The sequence below is a fragment of the Varanus komodoensis genome, unplaced genomic scaffold, assembly GCF_004798865.1.
Source record: "Varanus komodoensis strain SLA01 unplaced genomic scaffold, ASM479886v1 scaffold2, whole genome shotgun sequence".
NCBI classification, from domain to species: Eukaryota; Metazoa; Chordata; class Lepidosauria; order Squamata; family Varanidae; genus Varanus; species Varanus komodoensis.
Genome location: NW_025335568.1, coordinates 9223509 through 9249954, shown reverse-complemented (window position 1 = coordinate 9249954; position 26446 = coordinate 9223509). Strand labels below are relative to the sequence as shown.

The 26446-nt window shown below is 46.8% G+C and overlaps 1 protein-coding gene across 1 annotated transcript in view; it reads right to left on the bottom strand.

Annotated features, from left to right (window-relative positions):
- Positions 1-26446, bottom strand: part of FRAS1 (Fraser extracellular matrix complex subunit 1) — a 192974-nt gene that overhangs the window by 78732 nt on the left and 87796 nt on the right. Inside the window, exons 23-28 of the mRNA XM_044428485.1 lie at positions 24006-24146; positions 22281-22551; positions 21450-21534; positions 18919-19245; positions 10329-10479; positions 3038-3216 (exon numbers count right to left, since the gene is read on the bottom strand). Coding sequence (XP_044284420.1) covers positions 3038-3216; positions 10329-10479; positions 18919-19245; positions 21450-21534; positions 22281-22551; positions 24006-24146 — 1154 coding nt within the window. The remainder of the gene's footprint in view (positions 1-3037; positions 3217-10328; positions 10480-18918; positions 19246-21449; positions 21535-22280; positions 22552-24005; positions 24147-26446) is intronic.

The window sequence follows — 26446 nt, the reverse complement described above, 5'->3', positions numbered from 1 at the left end:
TTCTGATTTTATATTTCTACTGTATTTATTGTGCTTCTTTATGGACTGTTGTAAACTGCCCAGAAAGCTTCAGCTATGGAGCAGTATAAGAAATTAAACAGAAAACAATCAGTATGTGAGCAGCTGGTTGGCCACCCTGTGAACTGAAAGCTGCACCGGATGGACCTTGAGTCTGGTCTGGCAAAGCTTTTCTCATGTCCTTATTCAAGTCAGGGATGTGTGACATTGCGATGTCTGTTTTGTTTAAACCTGATGGGCTTCTCCATTGATTCTGTTCTCCAGTGATTCTGAACTGCAGCAGATTTCCCTCCCCCGTTTTGGGCAAAATACTGTTCATTTTTCCTGTTTTCCAAAATGCATACAAATTACAATTTGTACCACTTAAGGGGATCTTGACACTTGCAGCAATAGGTTTATAATTTAAAAAAATGGGGCAAATGCACAAAGTCACAATGCAACCTGTCTGCTTTGTAGTTCTGCAGAGGTATATTCCCCTCTTGAAAATATCCATGCCAATTTCATCCAGGCTGCAGACTTTGTTTAGCCCAGCAGAGCCTACCTGTGAAAGAATTTGACACTTTATTTTATTTATTTAGAAGGCTTCTATGCCGCCCCATTCATCCTCCAGGGCACTCCCCTGGGCAGGAAGTTCTTTGAAGCTGGGAGAGAACAAAACTGACAAAGATACTTACAAAAGAATATATCTCTGTGGGTAGGACTGCTACAGATAAGAGCTGGATTTTCTAAAAATCCAACCTGCAGGTTCTGCAGCAGGATGTCCTTTTCAATTCTGCAGGTGTGCCAACTTTTTTTTAACTTTGTGTGATTGTATGCAACTTTAGCCATAAAAAATACCCAAAACTTGCATTTTCCCCGTAAGTTAGTCTGCATTTAGGAAGAATTTGCATACATTGGGGGGAATTACACATTTTGGAGAGTGCAAATTTGTGTAACTGCAGATATGCACAAATGCTGACACTAAATCTGATTCTCTGGATGAGTGGATGACTGAAAGAAAAAGAACGAACAATCTGTGAATTGATAGAATGGATTTTACAACATCCATACAACCCTGGATGGGCAGACTTGCGAGCATGCACACGGTCACAAGATCTGCAACAATTTTTAAAAAAATGACACCGTTTACACAAATTTCAAGATTCCCACTCTCTCTGGAAAGTATGTACAATGTTGTTATAAAATCCATGAGCTGGCTTGATTCATTACAGAAGGTATTAATGCCAGAGGGGAAGGGGAAATGGAGCAACAGGTAAGGTTGTTGTTATTGTGAGATAAAATGGAATGAAGGAAGTCTATGCAAGCTGCTTTGCCTTCCTCACAAAAGGAGTAAAGGCAGGATAAAAGTGTAATATCATCACCTTATCCTCCATGTATCTGTCTAATCCACTTTTAAAATCATTGAAATAATCACTGTAACTTAAGTTATCAAAGTCTACTTGTCCTGAATCTTTCACTCTTCATCTCCATGTGATGCCCGCAGGTTGCAATATTATGAGAGAGAAAAACACCATGCTTAATTTTACACAGTCCTGGTCGATCTTCCTACTGCTCTCTCTTTTTCCATGCCATTGCACCAAATACTGCAACCTTTTGCTGTAAGGGAGTTGCTCTGGCCCCTTGATCAGTTGATTTCCCTCTCCTGCACCTTTTCCAGTTCTACAATATCTCTTTTGCTTCACTGATCCCCTGGGAAAGGGTGGCATTAAAAAAACCCCCGAAGAGTAAACAACGAGCACATAAATGGACTTGCAGGATCCATATTATTAGAGGTGTTGGAAACACACTTCCCAGAATGCAAACAAAAATAATTCAGCTGCATTTTCTCTGCAGAGCCAATTTATTCACCAAGGGCCTGGCAGATAGATGATCGTTCGGTGACAGAGCTCAGATTTCTTTCCCCCAGTACAGTTTACCATGCAATTACGGCCGCTCAAACAAGGTGCTACTGCAAAAAAGACTCCACAACTCCCCTCAGTCATGCAAAATGCATACAAGCTAACAGCAACACAGTCATTAAATTAAAGATTAGCTTGTTCACCATCCGGCACTTCAACACTTCCTCATTATCACTTATGTTAATTACTTCAGAAATTACCTTAATTGCCTCCCCAGTGCTACAGTGATGGCTTCTACGCAGTAAACCAACATGTACAAAATATTGCACACGAGCAGCCACGTTAGCATAGCCCTTCAAGGGACGGTTGAACCTTCTGGCCAAGCGGGAAGAGCCTTAGCAGAAGACAGTGCTTCACACCTTTGCCTCTTGGGAAAAGGATCTGGTAGCACATAATTACAAACTTCTGCAGGGACTTGGTAGCAACTAACCTTGACATACGGGAGACTTGCCACTTCCAAAAAGCAACTTCCCTGCAGCAGCTAGAAATTAACTCAGTTTGCACCTAATTAACCCACAATTTGTCAGGTTGCGTGCCTGGCACAGGCTACTGCTGTGTTGCATAATCAACCCCGCCCCCCTCCAGCACCCAGTCATGATGTGTGAAACCAGACAGGATGGGCTGTTCGTGAGTTAAACAGAATTAAGATAATCTAATAATTCATTTTGGGTTAACATGAAATTATTGAAATACAATTCATAACAAGATTCTCTTTGATTCCTTTGTCATAGCATGGAAAAAAGTGTGTGTGTGTTGTGTGTATGTGAAATCACACTACATATGTTAATTCGCTCACCAGTACAATGATTTCTGAAGTGCCTGTTATCACCCAACAATTCTTCCTGAATGGCAACTTTTAAAATAATTATCACTCTCTATACTTTTTTCAATCTTGGCACTCCATTTTCCTGTATTTCCCCAGCAAGTTACTACAAATCTGTCAATCTGGCCAGACATTTCATAAATCTACTGATGTGTCCTGTGTCCACAAAAGCTTATGCACCTTGATTTTAAGGTGCCGCAAGACCCTTTGTTAACCTTGGCGTGCGATTTCAGCAGCTCTGCAAATGAAAAAGTGAGTTCTGGTAGCACACCAGATAAGTAACAGAGATGAGACATGCCTGGAAGCGGAAGGAGTCGCTCTCCGTCTCAGATCCAGAGTGCCGATACCATACGAGCCCGTCGTTGATGTCCTGTTGGGTGAACGAAGCAGCTGGTGTAGCCGCTCTTCCATTGGGCAACGGCTGCCAGACCAGCCCAGGGTCATCCGCAGGCATGGCGATCAAGAACACCACCTCACCTGAGAAGGCAGACATGAAGAGTGAGAGAGGAAGTGGCCTCGATGGGGCTTGAATGGCTTGCAAAGCCCTGTGCACACGCCTCCCATGAGCCGCTAGGGTTGTGGGTTGCAGCATCTCCCTGGCAAGTGAAGGATGCCCAGGTAAGGCACCTACTCCATCATCCCGGCTCGCTATTGGTCCGCTCCAACAGGAAGCGTCCTGAAGGATTCCCGCTGAGGCCGAGGACTTGACAGGGCAATGAAAAATCCTTCTTAGCTATGAAAAAGCTAAGTCACATGGGTCCTTCCTGAGTCATTTTATTAGAAGATCTTTAATGTCAGTGTGGGAAAAACTAAATCTAAAACTGTGTAATAAGTTACCAAGATGGCTTTCACCTATGGAAGCTTTTGTATATCCAAATGTATTGAACTTTGAAAAGATCGTAAGATATGGCGATATCCTGGATAAGGATGGTGGCCTGAAACTGGAGCAAGGAATACAAGAACAGGGACTTAATATTTCCTGGTGGTATAAGGTGCAGATGCAATCAAGATATGCTAAGGATTGTAAAACATGGGGGTTCTATAGAGACCTAACAGAATTTGATCAAGTGCTTCAAACAGATGAGAAAATTATTAAAAGACTATATGATTTTTTACTTGACAGGAAAATGGAAGGAGAACAGGTTTAGGAAACTATGATAATATGGGCACAAAACATTGGATTTAATGTTGAACTAGAAAAGTGGCAAAAACTATGGGAAAGAAACATTAAAGTAACTTTAGCAACTTCGTATAAAGAAAACTTATACAAAATGTTCTATAGATGGTATTTGTCACCAAGTCAACTAGCTAAGATGTTTCCAAATATGTCAAATAGATGTTGGACATGTAAACATAAAGTGGGTACTTTTTATCATATGTGGTGGACTTGTGACAATGCAAAAAAGTACTGGATTAAAATACATAGATGGATGGAGGAAATATTACAAAAACCCTTTGCTTTTAAACCCAAAGTTTTCTTGTTAGGCATTATACTGGAAGATGTTAACAGACAGGAAATCTACTTGATGTTGCATCTAATTACAGCGGCGAGGATTACATTTGCTCAATATTGGAAAAGTGAGGAGCTGCCCACCGACGGATTGATTCTAAGAAAGATCTTGGACTGTGCAGAAATGGATAGATTAACTTAACGATAAAGAGGATACTGATTTCTATCGAACTTGGGACTCTTTTTATAATTGGCTGGAGAAACGGGACTTGGCGGAAACTTAGAGATGTTTTTCAAACTATGATAAACTAACTGGAATTTGATATTACAATGTTAAAAAATATGTAGTAGGCGGTTGACCCAGTGAATCCAATGTTAATGTTTGTGATGTTTGATGTTTTCTTTTAGTCTTAGTTTAAAAATTTTAATAAAGTATATCCTTCTTAGCTCTGGTTAGCGCTCCCAGCTGGACCCTGGATGTGGATCCCGGCTTGCATTGGACAGCTGCCCATGGCTCAGCTTGAACAGGGGTTTTCCATATGTGAGAAAGGTATGTTCACAAGAAGGCCTTCCGTGGGCTGCCTGCGGCTCCCGTTGCTGCATCCTTCCGTTTGCCTTCTCACCATATTCCAAGAGTGCAAGACGCTGATTGTTTCATGACAGCTGCCGCAGAGCCGTGGTCAACCTGCAGCACCTGAGCTGATGCCTACCAGGACCTCTTCTTAATTCACCCCGAGTGAGAGGAATGCTGAAAGTTACAGCTATTTTTCAACTGCAAGAGGCAACCTTAACTCCTCTTAACCAGCTTAACTCCTCAGTCACGCACCACTGAGTGAGTTCAAATGGTTTTCCCCTCATTTCCCCTTGGTCTAAACTTATATTGTGGAAATGAAGCCTAATATAGAAGGGAATGATCTCTAAGTTGTCAAAAGTATACGGCCAAGCTAAATTTTAAATGCTTTAGATTAGGGAGGGAGACAGAAGGCAAGCTGGGAAAAACACAGGTGCAGAAAAAGAAACAAAAGCATTGACACTCCAAAGTGCATGGGGAGCTTCCAGAGGTCCTTGCTCGCCTTCTGGAACACGCCAGGGGGCTCACCCCCCTCCGGCTACCAGCAAAACGGATGCTAAATTTACCACTACGGAGGGCGGTGCGAGTGGGGAACAAGAACAGCCACAACCCACCGCAATTCTGCAAAGACCAGCTTTGCTCACTTACAAGCATTACTGTGTTCCCAGGAGAACTGCTGGACGGCGATTCTTCTTGCAGAGGGAGATACATGTGTCCCATGGGCCCCGTTTCCTTGCAAAATCACCACTTTTTGGAGGCTAATTGGGCAAGGCAGGCTCCATGCAGAGTTTCATCTCTGCTCTCAGCTACCCTGAACTGGACAAACTGAATCTCAGTTTTACTTCAGAGGAGCAAGACCCACATAATGTGTTAGATTATCTGTGCATTCTCCTCAGCCCTGCACAGAAACAGCCCTTTGTTGTGGGCTGCTGTTGGTGACAATATAATAAAGGTACTCTGTAAACTGCCAGAGTGGAAGGTCCTATTTGGGATGCAGAGTGGAGCAACCTCATTTTCCTTTGCATTCATGCAGCATGGAAAGGGGACGCTGGAGCTCTTGAGGAAAAACACAAAGCCACTCAAAAGCTGTGGAAAAGCTGCACTCTTCTGGCATTATTACAGACATTTGGACAACTCTCAACAGAAATCCTATCAAGATGACAATAATATTGGGATTTAATATTAACACTGCTGCCTAGAGTTGTCCTCTAGGCTGTAATCTATTCTGACACTAGAGTAACAGATTCTATTATGGTGACAGTTTGGATTCCCTAGTCTTGCCATCTGGGTCTGGGCTACTGACAGATTGAGTCCCACTGGGGATTGTGTGATGTCTATTTAATATCTAGCTGCTGCATTATTTAAAGCACATATGTCTCAATTAAATAAACCCACGGACCAAGCCAATATGGCACGCAATTGATAAATCTCCTTCCATAGCTCTCTTTCCAGCTTTTATGCTAAGTTGGCTAAATTTAGCTGGAATTAGTGATGCAAAAAACACTAGCAAAGACCCCTGGCCAGCAGTAATTACACGGTATCTACTTAGAGCTGTTTCCAGATTTTTACCTACACTGAATTCATAGTAAAATCACCAGGGCTCAGCTCAGGGGTGGACAGAAGGTAGATTTAGATCTGTGGGCAGAACTCTCCACCACCTGCAGTACATCAAAGTACAGCGGTCTATCTTATCACATCAACAGCAAGAATGTCTGCTCCTCCTCATCTCCAAATTAGGCTGTAGGAAAGGATGAAAGCTTAGGTAATCTGTTCTTGGACTGCTCTGATTTGGAGGCTCGGGGAACTGCCCCAAGGAGGTGATGGATGAATTTGTGTGGGCAACTTCAGCTGGTCCAGGGGTCCATCCATCCATCCATTTAAACAAACCATTTCTATGCTGCCCCATCCACAAAAAGCCTCGGGGAGGCTTACAACATAAACAAAATTATATAATTAGCCTTAAAAATCCAGAAACATCTCGGCACTTTTCCACTGCCAAGTGCCCTCCAGGAGACACCTTGGGTCTCAGATACAGCTTGAAATTCAGCAATGCAGTGGCGAAACACTGAGCGTTTTTCCCTGAAATGTGCTGGCAAGCCACTGAGACTCAAAGGGGGCATACTTAGCTTTAAACTGGGTACTTCCCAGTCTCCGTAATGGTTTGCTGAGGTGCAGGGTAGGCTTTGAATTCCAGGCCGCACTTCTGTTGTGGAGGTGCCATGTCTTTCCCAGCCCTGCTCGGTTTTGTAATTTGAGACAGAAGAAGGCAGGGCAGCAGGAGGTGCTGGGACTTCAAAGCGACTGAGGTTACAGGTGTTTATACACGGCTCCCCTTCTGCCACTCTGCTACTCCTCAGGCACCTGGTAGCCCATCCACTGACCCCCGTTTTGTGGGAGCTGATGCTGAATGCCCCACTGGTCCGTAGCAACGTCACGCAGGTTCATGAATCGGTCCCTTTTGGGGCCTTTACGGAGTTACGCAAGCTCAGATCTCTACTCGATGATCTTATCTGGTGAGCTCAGAAGGGTGAGAACGGACCAAGAAGACCATCGATTCCAACCCTCTGTTCAATGCAGGACTCCAAGTAAAAGCAGCTCTAACCCATGGCTGTCCAGCTGCATCTTAGACGTCCCCGTTGTGGGAGCGCCCGCAACTTCCCTAGGTCACTGGCTCCACTGTTGCATTACTCTAACAATCAGGAAGTTTTCCCTGGAGTCCAGCCAGAATCAGGCTTCATGCAATTTAAGCTCATTATTCTGTGTCCTGCAGTCTGGGAAAACGGAGAAGAGATACTGCCCTTCCTCTTTGTGACAGTCCTTCACTTCTTTGAAGAGTGCTATCCAAGTTTCCCCTCAGTCTTCTCGCCTCCAGGCTAAAAATGCCCAGTTCTTTCAATCTCTCCTCACAGGGCTTTGTTTCCAGACCCCTGATCATCTTTACCACTCTCCTCTGAACTCCCCCCCCCCCAGTTTGTCTACATCCTCTCTGAAGTGTGGTGCCAGGCAACAACTGCAAAATCATCTACCTCAAAAGACTGTTGTGACAATAGCATGGGGTGATCCACACTGACAAACACCACCCCCAGCTTGAGTGGGGACGGGTGGTATGGAAACATGAAGAACAGCCATTTATCTCCTGTTTCGTAGCTGATTGAACTTGTCCTTGCCCGAAGAACTCCCAAAATCTACGAAAAAATGTGAATTAAGAATGTGCACATCTTTTATGATATTTATCCCTGCTTTCTGTAGTTCCCTAAGGTTTCTTTATTTACGTCCTAGACAGACCGTACCACAGAACACTAGAAATTTCTGGTAACTTCTAGGTTCAGGGGGTTTCATCTGTGTATTCCTGTCCTGCGGCAATAACTTCGTGTCATTAATTAGTTGCCAAAGAGATAATTGGGATGATACAAGGAGAGGTATTATAACTTCAGAAAGAGGACAGGCTGTGGGAAAATAAGAACCCCTGAGGATAAGATTGCTCTCCTACACAAATGCTTCCCATTCATACTAATTAGTAGAGGGACCCCCATAGACTGTACAGAAGACAATTTAACAGCGCTCGTTTTATACATGAGCTCTCTCTGTGAAGTGTCAGCCGCTGTGCTGAAAAAGCATCTTGCTCGCTACAAATAATACATATGGCTAGAAGAAAGGAGTTCCGTAAGTCAATATTGAGCTGGGAGTTTAACTGGGCACCTTGAGGTCTGAAGCTGAAAGCTACTGTGCACTTAGCTCATTTCGACTGGCTGAAAGGAAGGGGGCACAGAATATCCTGCCCCCATGACTGGCAGGCAGAGGGAGGCCCATGGACTGGACAGGCCTGGTATAGTCGCTCTCGGATCCCGGGCCTCTGACATTCCTTGTACTTAAGCTGAGCAGTGACAGACCTCACCTTAGCTACCTGTGTACTGAAGACTTCCACCTGGACTACTGAAATGCACTGTCAGTTCTTACAGATAGTTTGGAAATGTCATCGAGTGGAAAGTGCAGTTCCCTAAATACTGGTGGGAGCCAGAAAGTTGGAATTGTATGATTTACAAGGCTTGTCAGTGTGTTTCAGGACTCTGTTTAAGATGCTGATATTGACTTTCAAAGGCCTAAATGGGTTGAGACCACACTACTGAAGGACTACTGAAGGACTACACTGAACTCTGCTTCTACAACTCAGCTTGTCCTCCAACCTGTGAAAGTAACGAGCCTGAAGGATGCAAGGGAAAAGGCCCATCTGTGCGGTCCTCTGCTCCACAGGATTTGGGACTGAGGATTTTGGCTGGCCAGGATTTTGGCTGGCCCAGTCCTTACAAGCATTGAAAAGCATTGCTTTACTGGCACATTTTCACAATCTTAAGGGCGTCATTTGCACTGCTGTTATTGTTGATGTTGCTATATGTTGCGAATTCTGGCTACTGGCCCGTAACTGGTTATGTTGTAATTGCTATATGTTGTTACTGGTTAGTGATCCGTAATTGCTATATGTTGTTACTGGTTACTGATTACTGGTCTGTTTGTTGTTTTATGTTATCACTGCTTCCCTGCGTGCCTCATCTGAAGTGTTAACTTTTAAAAGTACTATTAGGAAAAGTTCATTAAATAAATTAGTATAAAACGCCTTGTAAGACATTTTTCTGTAAGATGGTATACAAATAAACTAAGTCAAGGCATAAACAAAATTGCACTCTGCTTCGTCTCACGTGCTCTCTTGTCCTGCGGCCCAGCTGAAGCCAAAGGACTCCAGGTGCCCACAAGGCCGACTGCCTCCTCTGAGTTCGGGCTTTGAATTCTACACCCCCGAAAGGTCAATCTTCAGCTGACTGTGGAAGCCAGCACAGGAGCTTTTGCAAACGGATCCCACTGGAAATGTCAGAGCAGGATTGTGCTCTTATTCGCAGGACTGGAGAGGGAGAGCACATTCTGGCACCTGGGTTCTCACACGGAAAGGCTGACAAGACAGGTGGGCACCTTCGCACATCTCCCGCCAGGTGTGTTCACACGGAGCTGCCCCAGTCGCACAGAACGGGGTGGGGAGACACAGCTCACACTGTGGCCGCAAAAGGGGGCACAGGAGAGAACAGCAAGGACAGGCCGCGCAGTGCCTCTCCCCGAACGTTGTGGTCCTCAGCGACACCTTAAGCGTCCTTGGCTGGGTGGGATATTCCTGGGTTGAGGGGCAAAGCCAAGCTTGAGCAACCTCTGATACGTGTCTATTAGAGCTGCCCATCCAACCTGTACCTCAGAGGGCCCAATCCACTTCCCAAAGCCACCCTAAGTCCTCCTCACTCCCCAGGTCTCACCCAGGACCTTGAGGCTACAGAGGAGTCCTCCTGTGTGAGGAGTCAGGTCTCTACATTATTTCCAACCCAGAAGAGTGATTACGACAGATGGGTGAATATTTCTCAGGTCCCTGCTATACTTCTCTAAGTCACACCCTAAGTTTGTCTAAAGCAACATTTGGAGCAAATGCTGTGAGCTCCCACTTGAGCAAAACTGGCTGTGGGAGTTAGAGCCTACCAAAGTTAGAGCAAGACTACCAAAACCTCCAGAGAGGAGCCGCACCTCCCTACTTACCATAGCGTGGCCGATCTCTAATTGTATAGATGACGGCAGCATCACTGACACCAGGGATCTCAGTTTGCAGAATCCTGTTGCTGATCTGGAGCATTCCGCCCTGGGGGACCCACACCATAGAGCTGGCAGCCATTCGCGGGCCCTCGTGCACCTGGACAGGGGATCAAGGGCCAGGAAAGTCATCACAGGTTCCATCACTGCTGACTGAGGGGAAACACATTTTGATGTGAGGATAAGGCTGGGTGTTTCCATTTTATCAAGCACTAGATGCTAAACTGAAAACATGAGCCGGCTGACTTCTCATCTCAGAGTATTCTTCCTCAACATCTTGAAAGGCATTTGCAGAATCAAAGCACCACTGGGATGTTTCTCAAACTGAGGAACTACCTCTGGCACCAGCACCTGCTGCCAAGAGCCAAGGTGGTAGCTCTTCAGTCTGGCTAGAACCATGTGACTTGAGGGACCAATGGGGGCCCAGCTGGCTGTATAAAACATCAACTTCAGGCCAGGTTTCTCAGTCTGAGCCATTCATTCATCAGCCCCTCTTCTGATTACATCTCTGCCTCCAATCCCTCGAATTCTCACCTACATTGCTCTAGGCCTGCCACCAATCCTCACTCAGTCCATACTCAGAAACCACCTACATTATGGAAAGGTCACTTTCCATTATCTTGTGTGATTGCTATCACACCATGGTGGAACTATTTCTCTCCACTTTTTACTTTTGGAAGGGACAATCCTGTACCAACTTAGGTGTGTGTGTGTGCTGTTCCCCAGGGCTTTGGAGAACGCAACTGAGTCCTTGTGGGATGTGCTGCAAAGAACATTTGGTATCCAGTAACTGGAGCAGTTTAGTTCTTTCTGTTGACAAGGAAATGCTTCTCCATATTTCTCCACCACTCCACCAATGTTACGTCCACATGCAGCTGTCTGCTTCGTATCTGACACTTTTCACACTGCAGCGGAAGTGTAGAACCACATTTTGTGCATGTGTGGGAGAAGCGCTGTGTGGTATTCCCCTGGTACCATCTGCAATGGATCTATAATTTCACTGGTCTGCTTTAAGGGGAATAAGAATGGGGCAGATAGGCTTTTTGGCTTATGGAGACTGGACATTTTGCATCGTGCCACCAAATCCCAATTAAAGTATACAACTTTTCATTCAATTAAAAGTCTGGCTTTTATCCAATTAACTGCATTCTGTGTACATTTACCAACAGTAAAACCTGAGGGTGTCCTTTTAACTATAGTAACTAAGCTGATCACAGAACGTAATCAAAATGCAAGTAAATACCTTGGATTGGGGAAACACACAGGAGAGAAGATACCAAGTAAGAAAAGCCCAAATTCAGAAATTTGGGGATGCTGCTCACAGGTAACATGAAGGTTTTATACTTTTTATGGGAAAGGTGATGTCCTTTGATAACAAAAGAAGAGATTCTGAAAGAAACAAGGTGGGTCTACACCCAGAACAAGTAGTTGAAGACTGTGCCTTCCCATACTAGGCAAAGACGTGGGGGAAAGAGTACATAAAATACAACACAATCAGCACAACTCTGAGGCGGGCATGAACACCAAAGGAGAGGTGTGAGTTTGGATGCTCACACCTCTCCGGAACAGCCAGCCCGGCTGGCCACCAGGTTCTGCCACTCCAACACTGACAACTATCTCAATGATTCTGGAAAGCATGAACGAATGAATCCTAGCTGCATCTTATCTAAAGAAAGATGTTCCGAACATTTCATCCAGGGTTTTGGGAGCCAGTCTGCATCTCCCTTGACCCGAGGGGATGGAAGGGTGGGTAGCAACTGTTACATTCAGACAAAGGAACTGTGGCTTGATGCTGAGTGACTAAGCCAGGGCTCCCTGGCCAAGATGCGGTGGGAAACTCGGCCAAGCCAGGATCTCTGTGGAGATTCATGGAGCTGAGGACAAATGTTCAAATGCAGCTGGGAGATTTGTGTAGCCTCCGTAGCCGTGAGCCTTTCCGGTACGCCAGACCTAACAGCACCATCGCTTTCTCTTGGCTCCCTGCCACTGACATGATGGGGGAAAGGAGCACGGAAGAGCAAATCTTAATCAGCAGTTGCATTTTCTGTGCACGAGTGATCCAGGTGAATCCACGAACGCACACACCCCTGTTCATTATTATCATGACAGCTCTTCCACTGCACACTGAATTACTGGAGAAGGCCAATATTTTCAGCGAAAGCATCTTAAGGATTTCTTTTAGGCGGCCTTTCCCATGACTCTTGGACGACAACACCTATTATTCCTGCAGTTTGACACACCTGGAGGGGGGGGCTGGGCAAGTGCTTCTGGGAGGGGGGCAGTGGTCCAATGCGCTCGTTAACCATGGGCCGTCTGCCTTAAAATCGCACCAAAATGCTCTCTTGGTTAAAAGCCCTCCATGCGCCCAAGTGAGGTAACAGGCATTTCACAGGGATCTGCCTTCCTCAAAAGGAGTTTATCAGAACGAATACGGCAAGAGTGCAGGTAGAAATTCCAAAAGTATACAGAAATGCCTGATGTATTTTGATGCCCTGGAAAAATACAGGACCAAAACCAGGTTTGCTCATTAATCAAGAAATTCTCCAAGGAATGTGAAAACTTCCTAAGTCAAGGAAGCGTCCCCACTCCCAGATTGGCTCCCCCTTATATTCTCTCTGAAAGTTCTTATTGTTTATACACTGGGGTTTCTTGCTCTTTTGCTGTGGGGAATGAAAGAGGCAGTGTTCTTGGTGTGTTTCAGGGCCAGGGTGGCACAGACTCTTCGGACACGGAGGATGAGCCTTGGAAATAGCCCCTGCATATATTGAGATGGAAGGGCTGGGAGAGCTTCTCTCAGGGCCGCCGTGTCCAGGTGGTCCCTGAGAACTGTCACAGTCTGCAACTGCTGGGAGGGGGCATGGAACAGGTGCCCCGGGAGCCAGTCGCGTCTGTGTGATCCTGAACCCCATAACGTGGGGCTAGCCAACTGGAGGGGCTGCTTACAACCACGAGGGCCCCCCAGAGGGATGGGGTCCAAGGTTACTCAAGAGGAGGGGTCTTAGAAATAGTTTCTAGCCTGGGTTCAACAAACCACTCTGTGCATGCTCTGGGACTCTTTCTTTGCTGGCTATAGTTTGCTGGATGTCCCTTGGAAATAAAGAGCTTTTGCCAAAGAATATTCTGTTGTTTTGAAAGAGAGAAGGGGGAGAGCTAGCTCCCGATGTTGGCAGAGTTTCTGCCTATGAAAAAGAAAGGGCCCTGTCTTTGGAAGGGACTTCAAGCGGGGTGGGGGGTTCAAGCGGAGGCATGCAACCTCAGGCCTGCAAGCCACATCTGGCTCCCAACCAAGAGCTGAACCCAGTTCTCCAGATGTTCTCTTCCACTCCCTCCGGCTCTGCCCCTTTCCTGATGATCAATTGTTTGGCGCCTTCCTCATTGTGACAGGTTGCCTTGCCTTGATTCTAAAAGGCTGAGATGCCCCTAAGGCTGAATTCTGGCAATAAAAGTTTTAATGTACAATATGTTTTGCACAATGTACAAAGTCTCTTTGATACCTTAGTGCTTTCACCTTTGGTTGCACCCATCCCTGTAACCTGCCTGAGAGTTCTTCCAAAACAGAATTTGGCCTTCAGACTGGAAGCAGCTCAACACTCTTAGCCTGAAGGTATTTCTCAGCCCCTGTGTGACACAGACTGCTTGGGTCTTTCAAGGCGTCCAATTTGGAATAAGCTCCCCTGGACATAAAATACATTTTAAAACTTTCTATCTATTCTACAAACAGTTATGGATGGACTCACATATTAAGGGAGGGTCCAGAAGCTCTGGGAAATTACAATTCGCTCAGATTTGAGCACAAGAAACAAAGATGCTGATCACTGGGCTGAAAGGGAGTCAACAGACACGGCCTAAAGTCCTCCAAGTGTTGCTGGACTCCAGTTCCCATCAGCTCCAGCCAGTATAACATTGGTTGAGTATGATAAAAGTTGTAGGCCAAGTTCTTTGGGAGGGGTGCTGGTTCCCCCTCCCAGGGTAAGGGTAGACCATGCTGCACACAAAAGCCCCTGCTCCCCAGTCACGCAGGACTCCATTATTCCTTCTTTCACAGTCTCCAAGGGGCTACATCTTCCTCTGTAAAAAGTCCGTGCTCTTTCCTTCTAAACGAATGAAAGGAAAAACTTTCCCCTCCCTCTTGCTGCCTTCCTCCTTCTTAGCCTTTGATGCCTTAATTCAACACTTTAGAAGGAATTCTGCAGAAAGAGTTTGTTTTTCTTCCCCTCCACATATTTCCTTTAAGTGACCTGTTATCATGAGCCAGTTTGATTAAGGGCTGTGTTTGAGGTTTGGTGTCAGGCAAGCCAGGGTCCCTATGGATATAATAAAAAAATATAGCTTCCATGGCCAGTATCAGAACCTCCTGCCAAGATAACATAAATGCTATGTAAATAAGGCAAGAATCTGCAACAACCCATGGAAAGATTGCACACTAATTCCTGCATATTCTGTTGGATGCTGGCCACAAGTAATACTTCACTACATTTCAAGAAATTTAACAGTCCTTCCCTTTCTCCTACTACTCGGCTGGAGTTGGGCGCATGAGTCTACAGATCTTTAAAAGAGAATTCCAGCACTTTTGTTAAACACAGAAACCACAGCAGCTGAACTGGTACGAAACGGATCTAAAACTCTGTAATGCAGATGGACTTGTACGGCATAAAGCCCATGTGTGTTGATTTGGAGGTACATTCTGTATAGTGGGGTGAGGCTCCCAGAAAAGTGGGCACAAGATTACAACCTGAGTCTGGTTCCTCCATTGCTCAGCTTCTTCTGCCCTGTGTTCCCTTAAAAGGTGGTCATAACAGGTCAATGGATGGTTTTTAACAGGGACATGAGACTGTATATGGCTCACTACCTGATTTCTGGTACCCATGACAGGGTCACTTGCCTAGGTTGGGATGATACAACAGTGTGTTCTGAGTACAACAACCCCTAGAACAACCCCTGGGCTGGCAGGGTGGCTTGTTGCCCTCAAACAAGCTGCCCTGTGGCGATTGCTCTAGATTCACACAGCACAAGAACCCACTATGTGCAACAGCCCAGCACGGTGCTGTCTGGACATGTGAACCCAGGTTGGGACATGCTCGGAGCTGGTCCAGTCAGCGGAGCCACTGCCCAGGCCAATGGATCTCCGCAACACTTTCCCCAACTGGAGCCTGCCAGATAATCTGGAGCACAACTTTGCTGACCAGGGGCTGTGCCGGATGGTCCTAATGGGCATGGGAGTCCAAAACTTCTGGCCAACACCAGGATGGGCCGGCCAGTCAACCATCTGGTGCCTGCACAGAAAAGCCGACAGTGGCAGGGGATGCAAGCCTCTGTGGCAGCATTCCTTGATATTCCTCTGAGATACTAAGAAAGGTTCCCTTCAGCATGGAAGCACCCTGCACATGCTCAGAGGTACTTTGCCAGTTTATACTGTTTGACTGCAGGTGGAAGGGAAATGGCAAGCTATTGTGTTTACGAACTGCTGAAAACCACGCAGAGAGCTTTGGCTATTGGGTGGCATAGACATGAAACTGAGATTAGTAATATTATGCATAATAATACATGCTTGTTCCCTCAAGAGAAGGAACTCAGCATATCCCAAGGCTGCAGAATGGTTTAAAGCCAAGACTGGGTTTGTTCAGATCATGAAAGCGGAGATTGTTAGCAACTGATTCGCCTCCTCAGTCAAACAGCACAGCATATTCTCTGCATGTGCCAGAACATACCTGACACGATGTAAGCATTCTCTCCGTTCCATTGATGCTTTTTGTTACTGCCTCAATTATACCGTGTTTATATACTTTGAACGTCTGTTTTTAAAGCACATTATTCTTTAAACCAATTTTGCAGAAACTCTGCAAACATCATTTCAGATCAGGGACATAAGGCATGCAAGAGGGTGGTTGTTTGTTCTAATACGCCTCTTGTTCTCAAATTAGGAGTTTAGGTAGGGGAAAAAGCCCCCCAGCCAGGGTTATTCCAGCATCTGTAACAGCTTTTGGGGTGGAGCGTGGGGTGGCAAGAAGAAAGAACCCTTTTATCTCTGTCTAGACACCGTTTCTCCAGAAAGAAAGCTGGCATCTGGTTTGTCTCCCAAGGCTATTGTAGAAAGGTGATAATTAGGCTAAGGCAGAGACGGGGTTCCTGCCAGCCCCACCTCGCACTAAATCCTCCAGGGGCGTCCATGTCTCTCGTACTGGCAGCTTCCCTTGCAGTCTTTTGCAAACTGTTGCAAACTGGGATTTACAAAATAATGAGACAAGGGAGTGTGAAATTGGCTAATAAAGCAAATTATATTCAGCGATTCACCTTCATCATTGCTTGTTACAAAACCTGCAGGATCAACAGAAGTGGGGGGATTATGCTGCCAGCGCTTTTTTTTAGAATCCACCTCTATCACTTGCTTCCTCTTGTGGAGTCTTCACGCTCAGACCCATAATACACGATCGAGGCTCTCTGGAAGGGGTCAAAGGAAATGCCAGGATGTCCTTGCAATGCAGCCTTGTATGATACAACATACAAATCGGGAGCATCGAGGACCTTAGGAGAAAGGTGGGTTCCATTTCCTTTGCGAATCCACTGCAGAGTCACTGAACATCAAACCATAAAGAAGTATACTAAAGAAAGGAAGGATGCAGGGACCATTCTCTTCTCAAGGATACCCTGAAGTAGCGTAGTCTTTGAATTACTTTGGATCGGCCTGAATGAACCCATATTTGGAAGAACCTTCCTTTAATCTCTCTCTTTTTTTAAGCCTGGCACAATGAAACCAAATAACAACAAATTCAATGCTGGGAATGTTTTCTTTTAAAGGGGCATGAAGAAGAACATTGCTCCATCATGATAACGATGTAATGCTGTGCGCAGTTTTGGTCACCTCTTCTGAAAAAAAGGAAAGATCTTGAGAAGATCCAGGAAATGGCAAGAAAGAAGAAGGTTGGAGGATCTCTCCTACAAAGAATGTTGGCTCTTCAGTTTAGAACTGTGAATGCAGAGCAAAGGTTTGGCGGATGCTTAATGGGGAACCTGATCAGGGTTTACAAAATTATGAATAATGGGGAAAGTGTGCACAGGAAGACATCAATTTCCCTCTGACTCTCAAAACACTAGAAATTCACACTCAATACAGTTGATTGGGAGGTATAAAATAGACCAATAAATTAATCAGCAAGCTGAGGACAAACAGGAGGATTCACCTCTTCATGTGAATGGCAAAGACATGAAATTCTCTTTCAAAGGTTTAGGTGGTTTTTAAAAGAAGGATTAGACAAAATAGTTCAGTGGCTATTAACCCTGACACTTAAAAATAGAACCTCCATGTTCAGGGGCAGGGTACCACTGATTCTAGGATTCCAGGGAGCTGCCAAAGCTTATTCTGGCTAACCACTGCAGGAGAAGCGAATGTCTCCAGAACGTGAGGTTCTCAGAAGGGAATTGGAGCCATTCCATCAGCACTGCAGCAAGGAGACAACAATCGCCCCCCTTTCCAGCCCATCCCCTTTTCCATCTGTATCATGTCATTCTTTTCGACTGCAAGCCTGCGGGTGGGGACTGCCTTGTCTGACTGACTGCACGTAAGCTGCTCTGAAAACCTCTTTGGCTGAGGAACAAGATAAAAAGACTTTAAATAAATATTAACTAAAGAAATGCCAGTGTCCCGCCATGCCCAAATTGAAGGCGAACCTCTCCGTACTGTATGCCAAGTGCTTTACAAGAGACAGAGGGAGAACAAGGCATGCCAATGCCATGTGCAAGAGCTCTCAAGCTTTGAGGTTTGGCAGGCAATGAAAGCTAAGCTAGACCTTGTCTTTTTTTACCCTCACAAACCACAAAGTTCAGCCAACAAGTTACAACAGACCGATACCAGCTGGGTATGCAGTATATCCCCTTCTCTCCATAGGATACTATTTGAATTGCAAAAATAAGTCCTGGGAAATGCTCGGCTGTTGTCTGCCTGCATGGCAAATTCAACACAACTAGAAAAACCCTCAGGGAAGCATTCGGGACTCTTGTGCATGTTCCAAAATAATAAAACGGGGTCCTGGAGATAGCTGGTGGTGGGTGCTGTGGAAGAGAAATGCCCCAAGGCCATACCATGTCTCACTGGGGAGCTCCGAGTCGCTGAATTTTGTTTCTTCAACAAGATATTTTGGTACCAATGTTCAGTCCTCAGAAAGGTCTCCAAGGCAGATGGCAATACAAAGGGCCATAAAACAAACCCCAGAAACGAAAGCTCGCATTGGCAGTAACTAAACCTTAGAACAGGTGATTCAGACTTTTGGGTATGGGCTAACTGCCATGTCTCTTTACCCCTAGCATTCTGGGAAATGTAGTCTGGCAAGGAAGCTGAAAATACTCTGGCAGAAACCCCATCACAGACAGAGTGCCAGGTCCCAGAATTCCCCAAGGACAGGAATGCTACCGAATGGTTTAAAACTGCCCTTATGCATAGTTACGTGGAAGCAAGTCCCACTGAAATGAATAGGGTTTACTTCTGAGTAAATGCACACAGGATTCCACGGCAGGTCTATCATGCAGGTGCACAGCTGGCACTGACCTTCGGAGCAATCCTGATGTGGAAAAGTATATTCTGCACGTGGTAGCCATCGCTTGCTTGCAGAACCACCGCGTCTTCCGAACTGCTGGATCCGTCGTGGATGTAACGCACAAGCCCGCTAGAAAAGTCATCCAGGCGGAAGGCAGGCATCCCCGACGGCAAGCTCCCAGGAAGCCTGGCTAGCTGCCCATGATGTGGCGGATCCAATACCGTCACCACCACATCCTGGGGATTATCGTTGTCTTGAATATCAAGGAAGAGCTTGCTTATGGCCCCGGCGTCCCCCCTGTTAACAAGCAGGGCTTCGTTCCGCACCACATAGGGGGCCTGAAATGGAAAGGCAGCATCTGGTTCATCTGATGGCACCCAGGTATATTCTCTGCTTTAAAGTGAAACCCCAAATTGTGGTTTTATCAACAGCAGCTCAGTTTTGCAGCCTGTGCACATTTGACAACTGATGGAAAAGGGTCCACATTTTATTTATTTCTGTGCTGACCCTTATAGCCAGAGTGTGTGCATGTCAGAACGGACCAGCTTCTTTGGAATAAACCCAGTTCTGCTGGTGCAAACAGAAAGGAAATGATGGAAGGAGTGATGGGAGCCTGAGAAGGACCTGGGGATGTGATGCGCCTGAGAGAGCTCCTTCTCCCTTTTCAACCTGCCTAGTCACTGGAGGACTTTCTCCTGGTGGTGTCACAGAGACCTCTAGCCCAGCTGGAGTCCACCAGGAGAAAACCCCCATTTCTGTGGAATGTGGGATGTTGGACAGACACCAGCACTATGTTCTTTCTGGCAACTACTGAAGGCATCTCTTGTTCCAGGAAGCCTTCCTTGGAAGGAAGCCTTGCTTGCTGCCCACCCACAGTTTTAAGATTCCCCTTTTTAATATTTTGTTCTAATCCTTTTACCTGTTTTTGCTTTGTTTTGCTCAATGCTCTGGAATCTGTCCAGATATGGAGCAGTATGCAAATACGGGTAATAATAAAGATGAAGTGGGTAACCCACTTTCTGCTGCTTAAGACGGCTATATTTCATTCAGGGAACATGGGTCTGTTTCAGCATTTCCCATCAAAGTGCTGAGTGTGTGGTATCCATCAAACCAGTTCTAGTACTTCTCATCTCTGCCAGGAGCAGGTCTCTTACAGAGCCATGAGTCTTAATGGCCCATTAAAGATCAAGCCACTGCAAAATGCTTTTCAGGACAACAGGGAACAAAGCATTGTTCCTGGGAAAATCCATGTTCTCCCAGTCATTGTGAGAATTGCGGTGAAGCTGAGAGGCAACAGGAAATTCAGAGGAGGTGGCAGGTAACATCAGCTTTCCTCCCACTAAGGAAATTTCAGTGCTGCATTCCTGTGAGCCCTGATTCTACTACACCACTGCTGGCATTAGAGGGGAAGAGCCATGCTAATTATTATCCCAACTTATGAAAACTTAAAGTAAGCTATTTAAAGTCTAAATGGCACATAACAGAGGATTCAAAGTGCTTCCTCCAGTCCTATGTATCAGCCTCTTCAGATGGACAGCAGGAGACAAAAGTTCAAGGCCTCCCTTCAAGAGCCAGGCAGGCCTTTCTTTGGCTTAGTATGTCAGAAGTAACATAAGTTCCCAAGGCATGTCAAGCCATGAAGGGCAGGAGAGTTTTGCGTGTCTCCCGAGCCCCATCCCTGTGCTTCCTGGCAGGCGGCCTATATGCCACCCGTGGGAATTTATGAGTCACCCAAAGAAGCCATGGCTTGTTGTGCTGTTTAGTAAAACTCCCATGGCTTGTTGTGTCATCTGAAGCCGGACGACCCAGCAAGCCATTGCAAGCCAAAACCCAGAAGCTGTCCTCGGTGAGAGGGACAGGCAGGGTTGCCCTTCATGAATGGCCCTGCCTCCCCCTTGTCCCCCGCTTTTGCCTGGAGGGCTCCACAGTGAAGGGGAAAAAGAGCCCCTTGCAGACATGTCCACCTACCCCCTCACCCCCACTTGGTGGGGCGTCCCTGGGCCAAGGAAATGCAGGAGGGAGCAAACTTCTCCCCTACCCAGGGACAGGCCTGAGGGGAAGGCACCTCCTGCTCAAGCAGCGGTGTTTATGCACCGAGAGGAGGAGGGAGGGTGGGAAGTGGCAACAGGGCCCAGTGACAGATCCCCACAGCGCAGTGGGGCTCTTTTTGGCAGCTGTTGTCCAGCAGCTGTTGGCAGCTTTCCCTGGGGTACACCTGGTAGACCTGAGATGGGAGGCAGGGTCTCAAGACCCCTGCTTTGCCCTGTTGTTTATCAGAGTGGAACCCCAGTGTTATAAGGCCTTCCCATTGGGAGGATAGTGGCAAGGCTGTTGCAAAGGACTGGCTAAGAACAGTCTGCCATTTCTCCTCCACTGAGAAAGGAAGAGGCTTGCTCGGGAAGCCTGAAACTGAGCCTGGAGAAAAGGAAAACAATATTGAGCCTCGCAGGTAGGAAAGTCCAAGAATATAGAAGGCTAAGACACATTTTCCCTTTCAGGCTTTTGAAAAATAGATAGAATTCAAAGCTGTCCTTTGTACTACCTGTGTTGATAAGGCCTGAATGGGGAATTTTTCTGGTTCAGAGAAGTACTGTTGATAGCTGATCTTTAGAGAAATGTGGCCATTCCTGTTTGAAAAGGAACAACCAAAAGAACATTATTAAGACACACGACACTTATGGACGAGAATACAGAATGTGTATAATACAAGCATATTGATAGGCATTTTGATCGATCCAGTTCAGCAAGAATGCACAGAAGAGCAGCCCATTTTCTTAGTAGTTCAAAAACCCACTAAATCTTTTTGACCAGAATCCACAGGAGGAGAGAAAATATTATCCTTACTGCTCTCAGACAACGATGGGACTGTTTCACCACCTTCAGAGCGGTACACATTTTGAGCTTCCATCAGGAATCATTCACACATTTTCAAGCCAATTCTTTGCACTCACAAAAAATAGACTTGAGGACTAGAAACATCTCATCTTTAATGAAAACTAAGATTCTCCGGATGCCGAATTCAGGACCAAGACAATACCAGTTTTGCGTGACTGCAAAAGTGCAGAACAAATACTGCCCTGATCAGATACGTTTGGTGGCATCACTTTAGTTTTTTGACTGGTTTAAATCTGCAATGTCAAACTTTAGGCCTGTGGGCCAAATTCCATCTACCTGAGATCTCAGTCCAGCCTGCCAGGATTCCCTGGATGGCCCTGCTCTTTTCCTCATTTCTGCAACACGTCTGTTTTAAATGAATTGGCAACTGGGTTATGTACAGAAAAGGTGGAAAGAGCTTGGCCTAGCGGTCGGCCAGAACCTTCCGACAGCATCTGGTGTTCAAAGCAAGAGGAGATGGAAAGAAACAACTCGTCACCTGGGCTTTTCCTTATCGTGCACAAAAAGAACTCTTTGCTCCGACACGTCCTGCCCCGTGAAATGGTCGTCCTTCCTCAGCTCCGACTGCTGCCCATTTGCCACAGCCACGATTCTGCCATTGGTGGGAAGGCTGGCCACGTGAAACAGCAGTTCTTTTCCGGTGCCCCCAGGGCCCTGCACCTCCATGAAGGAAAAGCTGAGCGGCACGGCCCCACCAATTCCTACCCAGAGTGTGCCATTTGCCCTCAGAACGGGACCCCGTGTGATGGCTAAAACAAAATGAAGCCAAAGTTAATGCAGGAGGAGACCCACCTTATTTTTTTATTAACTAGCAACAGACCCAGCCTTGTGAGGTTTGGATTGGCCCCAGGTTTGACAGGGCAGAGCCTTTGAGCCAGCTGGCACAGTGGCCAGAGCTGAACGTGTTGTGCCTGCCCATCGGAGTGACAGAATGCCGGCTGGCACCCCCGGGCGGGTCCCTGATAGTCTCCGGGGGAGGGATTAGCTCGGCCCATTCCCGAGGCGGTGGGGGCGTGTGTGTGACCGCCAGCCTATGAGTGGGTTCTTTCAAACCGTATGGATTGCAACGCTACCCGCTGGTTAGGGAAGTCTATCCCTAGTGGCTGAAGATATTACTGCAGGTTCCAACCGCATTCACATTAATTAATATGTTTCAAAAACAAAATAGCCCTTAGGTGCACACTTCTGGAGTTGCCCTGCTGTGCATGCCCGATTTCCGGTGGCCAGAATTCATGCTCCGGGTGCAATGGGTGATGACAGAAATCTGGACAGACAGACTCACATCCTCGGTGCTTATGAAGCATGCAGGGATTTTAGTAAGCAGCTGGTCGATGGGGTTGCTTTCCCAGGAACACATGTGCCTTTGTGGCACAGCTGCTTCCCAGACCTCCCCGTTCCAACCTGGCCTCTCCCTGTGCAGAATGAATGCAGGGTTGTGGCAGCAGCTACCCTCAAATGTCAAGAAGGGAGCAAAGATGGCAGCTCCCAAGTTGCATTCCAAGAGCACTGGGGAAGGTGCCACTCCTGGAGTGTTTGCATGTTATGTGTGCCCAGCCAGCAAGCTAGCTACCTCCAAAGACAGCTCTCACTATCTGATACTTTACACTATCTGTGATGCTTTGGGAGATGGGGAAAACCATGGCAGTCTGAAAGCTATAAAGCCAATACATGCCCATAGTCTAGATGAGCCCCAGCATTTAGAAGGGCTTAGCAGGAAGGGCTTCCCCTGAAAGAATCCTGGGAACTGTAGTTTGTGGGAGTGCTGAGCATTTTGCCAGAGGTTCTCAGCCCTCCATGCACACAGAACTGCAGTTCCCACGGTTCCATGGGGCTGATGAAAGGAATGGAGATTATCTGTTAAACCAGGTGAGATTTTGGGTCAAGATACACCTAAACCTCCTGCCCTGGCCCTTCTCACAAACCAGGAGGCACTTCACTCTCCCACTGCATTTATATCCCACCTTTTCCCTAAGAATCCCAAGGGGCTTTGATAATTCCTTACTCCTCTGATGTAAAAATAGGAAACTGGGTGGGATAGACAGTATCCCAGCCTTTCCCTCCAGTTGCTTTAGACTCCAACTTCCATCATTCCTGGTATCTGGCTCTGCTGGCAGCAGCTGTTGGGAATGGCAGACATAGCTCAAATATTTGAAGGCTGCAGTAACCTGTTGGCCAGGTACAAAGCATCTGAGAGGATACTCACCTATACACTCCCTGCTCTGGAGGTCACCGAAGAAGCCACGGCCGCAGCTGGAGGCACAATGATCTTCATGCAGAAAGGTGGTGGAGTCGCAAACCTGGCACCGACCTGCTCCATCGCATTCCAAGCATCTCTTGGGGCAAGCTAGCATGAAAAAGAAAAGGTGCAGCGCCCTTTAAGAAAGATCAAGTGCCGCTACCAGTGGCACTGCCTAGTCTTCGGAAACGAGGCAGCTCCATCAACTTCCAGAGCCCATTTTACCATCCTTGTTCTGAGCATGTGGGACAACGGCAAGAAACGGAGTTCCTTCTCTATGTGAAGGGAGGGGGCTCAGCTTATGCTTTGCATGTGTGCCTGAAGATCCCAGGTTGAATCCCACCATCCCGGTGGGGCTGAAGCATCTCTCCGCCATCCATGTCAGCAAAACTGGGCTAGAAGAACCAGGGGTCTGACACGGTGTGTTGTAGCTGCCTATGGTCCCTTCCATTTTGGGGCACATGCATGCATTCCTCTGCCTGTGGATAGCAATGTATACATGCACAGACACACCTTTATTTATTTCATTTGCATGATGCCCAATAGCCCTGGCTCTCTGAGAAGTCAAAATTAAACAAATGTTTAAAAAGACAAACACAATGAGTTAAAAGCAAAGGAACTATATTTGCAATTGCTATTGAATCAGCACAGATGCATTGCAGCCGTACAGAACAGAATGTAATATTTAAAAACCAGGCTAAAGAGTTAAACTGTTAAAATACTGGGAAAATAAAAAAGCCTTCATGTGACACTGAAAAGAGCATAAAGTATGCACCAGGTGCACCTCTTTAGGGAGCTCATTCCAAAATTGGAGTGCCACAACCGAAAAGGCCCTTCTCCTGGTAGTCACCTGACTCACTTCCTTTGGAAGAGGAACCCAGAGAAGGGCCCACAAAGATGATTTGAGGGTCTGGGAAGGTACAAGGGAAAAGGTGGTCCTGCAGATAACCTGGCCCCAAGCCATTTAGGGTTCTGAATCATGTCTGGGCTTCAACCAGTGGCCAGCACAGCTGGAAGGACTGGCATATGTTCTTGGGAACCAGTCCTTACCAACAGTCTTGCTGCCCTGTTTTGGATCAGCTGAAGTTCCTGGACCATTTGCAACATATGACATTCCAGCTCACACCTGATTACGTCTCAGGCGTTCCTTTGTCTCGAGACAGCTTCCCAGTTCTATACACTGACCTGGTTGACAGAACCCAACAAACCACCATGGGGGATAATCACAGGAGGTTTCCATGGGGTGGCTCATTTTCTATGCACAAGCCACCCTGAGAACCCATGGCTTGTTCCTGGGTTGCTTGGCGTGGTTTGTTTCCAGGGCAACTTGCCCCAACGTCCAAACCCAGCCGAGCTGGTTTTCCATGGCTTGTTACAGAGGCTCTGAAAACCTGACCGCACCTCGCCGTGCCGTCCGGCCTTCCTCAGCGCTTTGACATCACACCCCTTGAGAGCGGAGTCAGCACAGCTTTGCACGGTTGATTTTTACCTCTGAGTACGCATTTGCACCCCCAGTCCAGGACCACGGCATTTCAGGAGGGGGGGGTTAAAGTTTCCTCACCCGTTTTCACACTGCGTTTCCCCCTCTCCCTGAGGAAGACTTAAAAAAGAACAACATCTCCATTTCAGCCTGCAAACAGGAAGGGCTTTCCATCTGTTGCTGCTCTTGCTGAACACCTTCAAACAAGATTCCTGCCCCAAATTGCCACAGCCCTAAATTGAAGCTGGGCACACTCAGCCAGAGGTAATTCAATCACACCCCCCACACGCATGGCTGTATTATTCAGAAGAACAGGTTATGAGGAGCAATCAAGAAGGCTTTTTTCTGAGTGTTAGAGAATGAAAACAAATAAAACCCACAGCCGCCAAAGGTAAGGTAAAACCCACATGCTCCTCTCTGAAGAAATGGCATGTTTATGTCAACGCAGGCGCTTTTACAAGGCAAGAGAGACGGGGAGAGAACCTCAGCACAGCGGGCTTCGCCGGAGTTAGGCCACAAAGCCGCCGGGATGCATGCAAGGAGCAGGCGGGAGGGACAGCTTGGAAGCGAGCCATGACAAGCCTCGCAGAGCCCGGCTGCCTGCCAGCGCCGTCGCGGGTTAGCACGCAGGGAAGCAACCCAGGGTGCCTTGCTCTCCGGAGCCAGCCCACCGAGTGACTGCAGTGCTAAAAAACCAGCACACGCGGAACGGGCCACGTTGCAACAAAAAGCGTGTTGGGTAATAGGAACAGCAGTGCCCTGGTTCAGTTTGCCAAACGGGTGCCTTCCAGGTGCATCCGCCTGCAGCTCCCATCACCTTCCGCTGCATGGCCGGATGCAAGCTACCACGCAACATCTGAACGGCTCCGGGTTCACGAAGGCTGGCATAGTTAAGGTATAATCCTATGCAAGTTCAGGCAGAAGAAAA